Source organism: Perca flavescens, chromosome 24 (genome assembly GCF_004354835.1).
Source record: "Perca flavescens isolate YP-PL-M2 chromosome 24, PFLA_1.0, whole genome shotgun sequence".
In the NCBI taxonomy this organism is placed as follows: Eukaryota; Metazoa; Chordata; class Actinopteri; order Perciformes; family Percidae; genus Perca; species Perca flavescens.
In genome coordinates this window covers 11,293,995-11,304,889 of record NC_041354.1, presented here as the reverse complement: position 1 = coordinate 11,304,889, position 10,895 = coordinate 11,293,995, and the positions used below count along the sequence as shown (strand labels likewise).

The window sequence follows — 10,895 nt, the reverse complement described above, 5'->3', positions numbered from 1 at the left end:
GCGGGTCTCCTAATAACGGGTCCTGAGTGTAAAATACGCGGAAGCGACAGGCGGAAGCAGCCTCGACGGAAGCGGTCAGGACTGTCAAGGGGGAAAAAAATTTTTAGAATTTGACACAAAGAGGCTAATTCCACCAAACAGCACCGATCTTTCCCCCCTTTTTCCTCGACACCGGCATCCGCTGCGATGATCCTGTTAGAAATCAACAACCGCATTATAGAAGAGACGCTGTCGTTGAAGTTTGACGGCGCATCCAATGGGTGAGAAATCAATGTTACACCTGGCTAGCATTGCTAACGTCAGCTAGCTTCCCCTTTTTTTATACTGAAGATGATGGCTGCATTTAATGAAGCAGGGGGGGATTTCGGATGCAGTTGATAAACGTGTGTAGCTTTGCACAAGTCAGCTAGTTAGTATAAGTATTTGCTGTTTGTGTATTTTCTTGCTGATCTGCCGTGACTGTGTTGCCCAAAGCTGGGGTGTGTCTGCACGTTCAGTGTTGTGCCACAGTTTGTAACCCTAGCTAATGATTCCCCACAGTCCGTGGAGGTGAAATAACAAACATTTTAGATTATGTTGCCACTACTGACCTGAACCCCCCGCCCCCCCCAAAAAAACATTTTTTTTTAAACATTTTAAAACGTTAAACGATGGTGTCTCTCGCATTAACAAGGGCTTAAACCAGGCTTTACGGCTAGTGAAATACATTTTCTAAGGAGTACAGTGTTTTTTTTTTTTTTTACACGTCCAGGTCTGTCGAGAGAACAAAAACTCATATCCGGTTAACCACAGATATGGCTAATGCTGTTCTATTTTCGGTTGGTGTTTTTCACTTAATACAAGCCGATGATTTGCTTTCCACAGCACCATAGAACCAGTTAGCAGGCTACTTGTTAGCTGGCTAACCATCGCCCATCTCTCCAGCTTCCGCATTCCTTTAGTCAAGCTGAGTCAAGTCTGTGCCCTGTGAACACCTTCTTATATACTGTCTATGGTGCACACACGGTCTTAGCTTGAAATCAGAGCATGGACACTTTTCACAGTTGCTTAATTATTTTGTTGTTGTTGCCGATGTTGCATCTAGGGCTGCAAACAGCAATCATTTTCACAATCTATTAATTTGCTGATTATTTACTTGATTGATTGACTGTTATGATTATATTTATGTATATTTTATTCATTATCTTAACTTGCACTGCTTTGTGTTTTAGATTAGCATTTTTGTTCCACTTTCTTTCTCATACACGTTTTATTAGCATTGTTGAAGGAAGATGATTTACCCAATGACTGCTTCCCTGTAATGTTTGTGCACTCGATAATGACTTTGAACCTTAATTGTTTAGTCTGAATGTCAGAAAAATCACACAAGCCCAGGGTGACGCCATCAATTCCACGTTTTTGTCCAACTAACAGTGCAAAACCCAAATATATTACATTATCGATTACTGGAACTGTTGGTACTTTTTCCCCAAAAAATGACTTTGGCTGTTCATATGAAGAGGAGATTTGGTTAAATGTAACACAGACTGAGCAGTACAGTATTATGTCATTTATATGTGGCTTAACATCTTATGGCTAGTTTCTTTATGCTCCAACCATGCATCTCTGTCATTTTATTTTCTCCTTGCAGTACCAAGCCCGAGGCCGTCGATGTGACGTTTGCAGGTGAGTTTATTTTGCGTCTAACAACTGGATGTCGTTTCTTTGAATGTCTTTGTGTAAGTCTTACCACACGATTTGATTAACAGCCTGGTTATTGTGGTCGGCTTTAATGTCTTGAGGGTGTAATGATGTTATCTTAAGTAAAGCCAAACCATTACTACTAGCCTACATTGGTAGAGTCAACCATTTGTCCGTCTACTGAGTAATCACTTATTGTTTTTAGCACTATGACTATTATAACGTTTCAACGATACTGCTGGATGTGATACAGATATTTAGCTGTGCTTTTGCCATTGTCCTCACACCAGTTATCTTCCTATTGTTTAGTCAACCTGTTGCAAATGTGTCAGCCCTGCCAGTAATTGCTGCTAGATGACACACCGGCCGCATTTCCACCCGGTATTAAAATTGGAATCGGAGTCGTCCAACCACAAGTGGACAGCTCCAGAAGCGTCCCACCTGGCAGTAGAATGTGACTCCAAATGCGTCCTAAAGTGACCACTTGTGATTAGATCTCACTTCTGTGCTCTATATGTAAATAATTACTTGGAGCATTTGCATTTGCACATACTGGTAGTCTGGTAGTGTGTGTACATTTCAGTTGTAACTCTCAACAAATTATACATTAGAAATGTGCGCTGCCTACAGTCTGTCAGGCAGGGGAGAAGGAGGTTTTAAAAAAAAAAAAAAAAGTTATTTTACGTTTCATGTTAGCTTATAGGAGTAATGATAAGTTACATGCTGTTTCAAAACTTTACATTTCCTGATTTTGCCACTTTTATAATAAAAGCTTTTAAGTAACTAAATAACGGGGGGACTTTTTATTATAGAATTTATAAGAAATGAATTGACCACTCTGACTTGCTGGTTTCTAAATAGCAAAAGGAGAAGTTACAAAGTAAGACCTGCGATGATGTCAGTAATGTCCTACATATTCATGATTTTGGTGACGGTTATGAAACTAAAAAAATAAGGATTTTGTCTTCTGGCGGCTGCCTTTTTCCAGACACAGAGCTCCGGACAGGAGGGGATATAAGAGCAGGCAGCACCGGAACAAAAAACACCCGACAGTAATATACAGTACAGGCCAAAAGTTTGGACACACCTTCTCATTCAATGTGTTTCTTTATTTTCATGACTATTTACATTGTAGATTCTCACTGAAGGCATCAAAACTATGAATGAACACATATGAAATCATGTACTTAACAAAAAAGTGTGAAATAACTGAAAACATAAGGGTGGCTACTTTGAAGAATCTAAAATATAAGACATGTTTTCAGTTATTTCACACTTTTGTTAAGTACATAATTCCATATGTGTTCATTCATAGTTTTGATGCCTTCAGTGAGAATCTACAATGTAAATAGTCATGAAAATAAAAAGGAAACGCATTGAATGAGAAGGTGTGTCCAAACGTTTGGCCTGTACTGTACATCCAAAGATCCAATCCGTATAACAACATCAACAGTTGAGTTAGGTGGTCCTTAATGTGGCCCAAGACACACACATGTACACACTGCTAAAATAATGTGATCAAATGTGCCGAAACCACCTCCAGATGTAGTCTGAGTGAACGGATCTCAATGCATCCGCAGACTACTTTGTGTACAAGTGTACTTGGAGCCTAGATAGGATTTTAATACCAGGTGGAAACAGGGGTCATAGTGTTACATCTCACATTATGTAATTGACTGAAATAGTCTAATATATCGGCATGAATTGCGGTTACTATTTAAGGTGGCACAATTGTCCCAAGTGGAGAATGCGTTAGTTGTTTCAAATTGCCAGATGGAAAGGGTTAGGAGGTTGATTAATTACTCACGAATTACCCGCAGGCTTTCGTGTTTAACGTTCATCTCTGCTGCAGATTTCGATGGCGTCTTGTACCACATCTCCAACCCCAATGGGGACAAGACCAAAGTGATGGTCAGCATCTCCCTGAAGTTCTACAAGGAGCTGCAGGAGCACGGCGCCGATGAGGTACGACCCACGGAGGAGGGAACGGCGTAAATAAAGAACACGGAACACTCGGTTCTGGGTGCTTTCAAATCTTAAATACCCATGTTCTCGTCCCTCGACACAGGTTCACACACCGTGTGTAAACAAACCACGGTGTCTGCAAGTCGTCCTGGAAAAAGAAATGTCTGAAATGACGTTCTCGTAGAGCTGAAACGTTCTTGTCGTTTAGGTCTTAAACTTGAGTTTAAAAGTGGGGTTTTCCTCACACACTGTTCCTCTGCTGTGAAAAATAAAATGGTCATGCAGAGGTCAACAATTGCCTTTTCAAACACAGGTGAGCTGTTTAAACCTACAGTCACTGTGCAAACATGCACTGCTGCAGCAATAAAACCATTGGCACTCATGAATTCAAGACAAGAATGCTGATAAGTTTGATTTGTGTCTGGTTTTGGTGTCAATCTTGAGCTGAATGACACTATATATATATATATATATATATATATATATATATATATATATATATATATATATATATATATATATATATATATATATATATACACACACATATATATATATATATATATATATACACATATATATACACATATATATACATACATATATACACATATATATATATACACATATATATACATACATACATACACATATATATACATACATACATACACATATATATACATACATACATACATACATATGAAAAGCAGAGTGAGGTCATGTATGCTATGCACACACCTCTACCACAAGAGCTCTGTTGCCATGTAAGGAAGAAAGAGCTGCTGCCGAGGCTTCTGGTAGAAACAGGAAGTGAGTTTGTGTGACTCACCCCAGGCGAGGAAGTGCTGACTGCGAGTAGCAGCAGCAGCCACTGTGCATGCACGTCTTGGCTGCAATCCAGCGGCTACCCTCCTTGTTCCCTAAAGCTCGAGAAAAGAGGGATAAGTGAATGGTTCAGCAGTGTCCCGTTCAGTTATTCAGCCGGTGAAAAGTCTCATTTTAGAAAGCGGTCACGGTGCAGGGAGGTCTCGTTTATTCTCACACATTCTTACCTAAGCCTTTTGTTTGACAAATTTAGCTTCGCTGCTCCGACCGAATTTAGGAAGAATATAGCGTACTACTACACACTTTTGTTGACCTTGGGTGGTACATTATTGGCATACCTGAGTGTGATTTGCATATTCCTGCTAAGTCGACCGCACTCGGAATTCCACAACGCGACAGGTATCCATTATGTTTAATTACACATCTCCTTCCTGTAATAGTAGAAGTCCTTTGTTGTACATTGAGTTTGTTTTCTTGCTCAGCTTTTTATTGGTGTTGACATTTCTGCTAGTTTCTTTGAGCTTTGAAGATCAAAAAATGGCTTCGAGAGTACCAGTTCAGTCACAAGAAAGCAACTAATCTTCAATCTCCCTAACTCTAGGGACCCCTTCTCTATTCTATCGTCCAAGTAGCAGCACCAGGGCCTACTTTAAGAGCCTTGTCTTGCAAAATAAATATACATAATCTTCTGTTTTATAATCTTTCAGTTTAAAAGATTTTAGTCCTGTTTTCCTGTATTAATTACATTTTGTTTCCCGTGACCTAAGATTTAGCTTTTTAAGTTCTAATATATTAGGTAGTTTTGCTTCTTTTTTTTATACATATTCCACTTCTTCTGTATTTGAAAGTAAGATGCAAATAAGAGTCATATTTTTAATTGCAGCTGCTCAAGAGGGTCTATGGGAATTTCCTCGTTTCATCGGAGGCTGGTAAGTTCTAACACCATTTACTGATTGCTTGTTAGACTGCTAGCATCAGTTTTAGGATCGCTGCACCACCCTTTGTTCCTCATTTCTACATATTCTCCCGTATTTGATAGTTTGTGGTAGCTCACTTCTTCTTTTTTTTAATTTTTTTTTATTGAAAACCGAAATTTTAAAAGAAGTGATTTGACAATGAGCCACTACTCGATGTAGATTTTGTACAATCGGTACGTTTGTGTTCGTTTTCCTCCCAGGCTACAACGTGTCCCTCCTCTACGACCTGGACGCGCTTCCAGCCAATAAAGATGAGGTTGTCCACCAGGCGGGGATGCTCAAGAGGAACTGCTTCGCCTCCGTGTTTGAAAAGTACTTCAAGTTCCAGGAAGAGGGAAAAGAGGGCGAGAAGAGGGCCGTGGTCCACTACAGAGACGATGAGTCCATGTACGTTTAGTTACAGATGTCTTAAAAACCGAAGGGAAGAGCTGGTGTCTCTAGTCTAAGTGTCCCATTTGAAGGCAATGAGTAACCTTTTAGAAATGCAAATTTCAGATATTTAACTGAGATGTGACAGTGTGAAATAAATACACTCACTATTTGGGAGTTGTGGCTTTTTAAATAATTCACGGTCCTAGTTGGCTAATAAAATGGAAAGGCCGCTACCTATGATGTTACACAGCCAAAACAAATATTTGCAGTCCTCTGAATTGACAAATTCTGTAGCCCCTGTAGTAGCTCTTCTGTATGGGAAATATGTTGTAGTCATCACAGGATTACGCTCTCATTTATTTTTTATTTTTAACCTTTTCGCCCATCTGACATGTTCTTTCTTCTCAGGTATCTGGAGGCCAAGAAAGACCGAGTGACCGTGGTGTTCAGCACGGTGTTCAAAGACGACGACGACGTCATCATCGGCAAAGTTTTCATGCAGGTGTGTGAGGCCACGTGTACATAATATTGAGGAAATTCAGTGAGGTCAAACTAGACTGAAGCAAGCCAGCCAACAAGCCAGAGGCAATGTGGCTGCCAGTTACATTGAATGAAAACCCAGTATTAACTTGGTCGATTCATTTAAGTAAAAAGGAAATGTTTATCTAGTTTCTCTTTTGAACAAAGCCCAATGAAAATGGCTATTTCTATCATGTGACCAAAAGGCTAACAATGGGGGTTGAATAACCTTGAATAATGCGTGAACACTCCCAAGTTTTTCCGCTCTTCCTGTTCGGCTGACATTGCGTGAACGTGCCATTATTATGTTGTATGGAATTGAAAGCAATAACGTGAGCAAGAAGGTAGCTAATATGATGTAGTGTAGCGCTCTCACCGTTAGTTGAAAGCCTATTTATTTATGTACTAATATATTTCAATTAACTACTTAGCCTAGCTAACCTTCTAAGATCAAATTAGCTCTACCAGCCTGCAGCTAACTAAATAAGCTACGTAGCTAACAAGCTAATCTTCATAGCTCACCAGATGTCCTTCTTTGCTGTTAAGCTAAACATTTTTTTTTACTCTTAAATTTTGTGTAATTGTATGTCTAGTAGTTAAGTAATTGACTATCTTGTGTTTTACTATATAACTTAAAGTTAATAACGCCTACTGTACACTTACTTGTTCTGTGTAGGAGTTCAAAGAGGGTCGGCGGGCCAGCCACACAGCCCCCCAGGTGCTCTTCAGCCACAGGGAGCCCCCACTGGAGCTGAAGGACACAGACGCCGCTGTCGGGGACAACATTGGATACATCACTTTCGGTCCGTATCTGTTAAGTATTGGCTGACGCTATACTACTGTAATTATTTAACCAATTTTACTAATTTGACACACTGTTTGGATGCTTTCAGTTTTGTTCCCACGTCACACCAATGCCAATGCCAGAGACAACACCATCAACCTCATCCACACCTTCAGGGACTACCTGCACTACCACATAAAGTGCTCCAAGGTCAGTTCCAACGACAAATCTGAAACATGCTCCAGAAGTTCTTGGGAGTTTCCTTTTGTTAAGTATTTAAAAATGTACAGTACAGGCCAAAAGTTTGGACAAACCTTCTCATTCAATGCGTTTCCTTTTTATTTTCATGACTATTTACATTGTAGATTCTCACTGAAGGCATCAAAACTATGAATGAACACATATGGAATTATGTACTTAACAAAAAAGTGTGAAATAACTGAAAACATGTCTTATATTTTAGATTCTTCAAAGTAGCCACCCTTTGCTTTTTTTATTAATAAGGGAAACAATTCCACTAATTAACCCTGACAAAGCACACCTGTGAAGTGAAAACCATTTCAGGTGACTACCTCATGAAGCTCATTGAGAGATCACCAAGGGTTTGCAGAGTTATCAAAAAATTACGAAAATAGTCATGACAATAAAGAAACACATTGAATGAGAAGGTGTGTCCAAACTTTTGGCCTGTACTGTATATTCTGTAAGGTCAGATCAATTTTGTCTTGGAGACTCTTTGGAAAATAGTGCACAAAGATGTAGACGGATCAATATAGTTTGAGGACTCTCCTAATGACACTCTAAAGTAACCGGAACAATCCACTCTCTGATATTTAAATGAAGACTTATAGATGAATGTAGTATTTTTCTTTCTTTTTCTTGGCTTTATAATTGTGATGCAACCACCCAAACTTTCAGTGAGTTCTGGAGTTGGTAAGAGAGGCTTGTTATAAGATTTTTTTTTTTTTTTTTTCGTCATTATGTTTGTACAGATAATCAGTCAATTGTTGTGATATTTTAAGGCTTAAGGCCTTAGGTGACACCATGAATTCCAAGTTTGAGGCTCAACCGCAGCTAAATGCATATTTAGGAGGCACCTGTCAAGTCACACTACAAGCTGAAAGTCTGCTTTAATCACAGGCTACAAACAACTCCAACAGTTTCCTCTTTAACAGCATGTTCCATCAGCCATAGGTAAGATCAAACAATCCTAGCTGATGGCATCCTGCTCTGCCGCCCTCAGTGATCATACAGGTTTATAGGGATGTGTGTGGGCGTTTGTGTACGCTCTACACACACAAGGATGCACGCTAATGGACTCTTCTGGACTGTAAAACCCTAATCAAAGCCATTTTTTGGATGGCATTCATTAGAGGAATGTGTTAGGCTTTTCTGTGCTATTTAACAAATTCCCACAAATGGATGGCGTCTGGATGTTTTTTTACCTCAGACAGCGGCGTGTCTGCGTGGGTGACAAGACTGATGGATTAGACAGTTCAGGGTGGTTTCATACACTGTCAAAACAACTGTTAAGCTATTGCCTCAGCCCGGCACGCTGCGTCAAGGATACTGACACAACACGTTGACACCTTATTTTTCACAAAATAAAAATTTGCAGGTGTATCTTTGTGTTTTGTTAAATTATCTCTTTCGAAACTTCCTTGAGAATCTCCTCACACGTGACGTCCTGTCTCCCGCAGGCCTACATTCACACACGCATGAGGGCCAAGACGTCAGAATTCCTCAAGGTGCTGAACCGCGCTCGACCCGACGCCGAGAAGAAAGAGATGAAGACCATGTCGTGAGTAGTCGACACCCACCTCTCGTTTTCTACACCATTACTCAGATTTAGGTTTTGCTCATCTAATTGTTAAGACACAACGCCGTGATTCTGTTTGTGGTGTTTTTTTTTGTTTTTTTTTGGATGCCATCAATCAGGTTTTAGGATGTTTCATACTCAAGTTTAATTTAACAGATTCATTTAATTGTATGGATCCTTAGTCACAATGTTTTAAGCCTCCTCCTCTATGCCTGTTGCGCTGTTAAGGTGGTAAATGAAGAGCTGCAGTAGCGTTTCTGAATTATTTTCCCTGAATGATTCTTGCAGTTGAAAGCAAAATACACCATCTCTGCCTTTTTCTTTTTCCTCTGTATCTGTGTGTTTTTGAGGTGTGCCTGTGTTTGCCCCCACTGTTTTTTTGCAGAAAATGTTTTTTTTTACAGCTCTCCGGTTCCCTAAAAACTCAGAACAGTTGTACAGACAGTTTTTTTTTTTTTTTTTTTTTTTTTTTAAGCCTTGTAGCGCTGAAAAAAATGGTAAATATATACTGTCAAAGCACAGAGAGTCTTTGTTCTGTGGTCAACGTGTAAACTCTAATAAGTAGGGAACTGCCGTAGCTGCCTTCTTCCTAAGTCTCAAAGAGGGAGAAACATTTCACATGCATTCTGGGTTTGGCTACAAGAAATCATACCACAAATATCCGAATCACTTTTTTAGATGTAGTTGAATAAGTTAACAAAGTGGGATCTCGTTTCTCCTAAAGGATTTAATGTGTGTGTGTGTGTGTGTGTGTGTGTGTGTGTGTGTTCGTTCTAGAGAAGAGGATAATCTGTTGGGTGTAATGTTCTTTGTGTGGCGTCTAATGTTTCTATTGTTTGATTTTTCAGTGGAAAGACCTTCTCCCGTTGAGGATGACCCCCCCCCCCCCACCACCACCAGAGAAATTCAACCCCCCGTGGACATGCCCAAACGCGCTACACTGAGACTCAACGCCACATCGGACAGGACTCCAGGATGTCTCTAAATGCCCCCGCCCAGCCCCAAATACCAGTCCAGTCTTTTTCCTTTCTTTTTTTTTTTTTTTTTAAAGAATAATAATGTTGGCTCTACTTCGGGAAAGCCCAGGCTCAAGAAAAATGGGGGGGGGAAAAATGGCATTCCTTGCTTTGCATAGTTAAAGAGAATTATTAGTCCTATATAAATATATATATGAGAAAAAAATTGAAATTTTTGATACGATATCTTTTACTCCATTTGGTACTCTTGCTTGCCCCTCAACCCTCGCCATGTAATATCCATGTATTGGATGATTTCAATCCCCCTCCCTCCCTCTCTGTGCTTTCATGTCGTCTGTACCACTGTCATTTAAAAAAAAATAAAGATGAAGCATCTCCCTGGTAGCAACGTGTGCTGGTTTTGTGACTCTCGTACAATTGCTTATGTGTCCCAGAGGTTTGTCCACACAGAATATTTTTGCCCGAATTGATTCACTTCGTCATGCTTATTTCCTTTTGACAATATTACAAGTTTAAGGAAAAAAGGGACAATTTCTTAGATAAGATGAGGTATGGTTCAGGCATTTTGGACCGGGATACATGATAACCTACAGTAATGTCTGATTGACTGATTGTATTTGACCACTTAAATATAAAAACATATATGAAACCGCACTCTGCGTCATACATTAAAAATGCATAAATAGTCAGGGATGACACAATAAAGCCCAAAGACTTATTTCCATTGCATTCAGCCCAAGACTTTGTTCTGGGAGATGAGTCAATCCTAAGCGGGATAGGTAAGCTCATAAGAAGCTGGGTCCAGACTAGTTTAATCATAGCCAGCGGATGGAAGAACGAAGGGGTGCTGTCAATCCGGGAGTGGGCTTGTGAGATGGCTAGGATGGCAGCGTTTGGAAAAAATGTCAAACGGTTTGCAAGATTTAATGTTTACATAAAAAATTGGTGACAGGCACCCAGATAGCTCTGTTGGT

General features: G+C 39.8%; 1 protein-coding gene across 1 annotated transcript; it reads left to right on the top strand.

Annotated features, from left to right (window-relative positions):
* Positions 1 to 7: 7 nt before the first annotated feature.
* On the top strand, positions 8 to 10,305 carry arpc2 (actin related protein 2/3 complex, subunit 2). Its single transcript, XM_028571958.1, has 10 exons — positions 8 to 260; positions 1,631 to 1,665; positions 3,533 to 3,645; positions 5,357 to 5,402; positions 5,651 to 5,837; positions 6,231 to 6,324; positions 7,018 to 7,144; positions 7,235 to 7,335; positions 8,826 to 8,926; positions 9,793 to 10,305. Exons 1-10 carry the CDS (start codon positions 187 to 189, stop codon positions 9,812 to 9,814), a joined length of 900 nt encoding a protein of 299 aa, XP_028427759.1. The 5' UTR covers positions 8 to 186; the 3' UTR covers positions 9,815 to 10,305.
* The last annotated feature ends 590 nt before the right edge of the window (positions 10,306 to 10,895 follow it).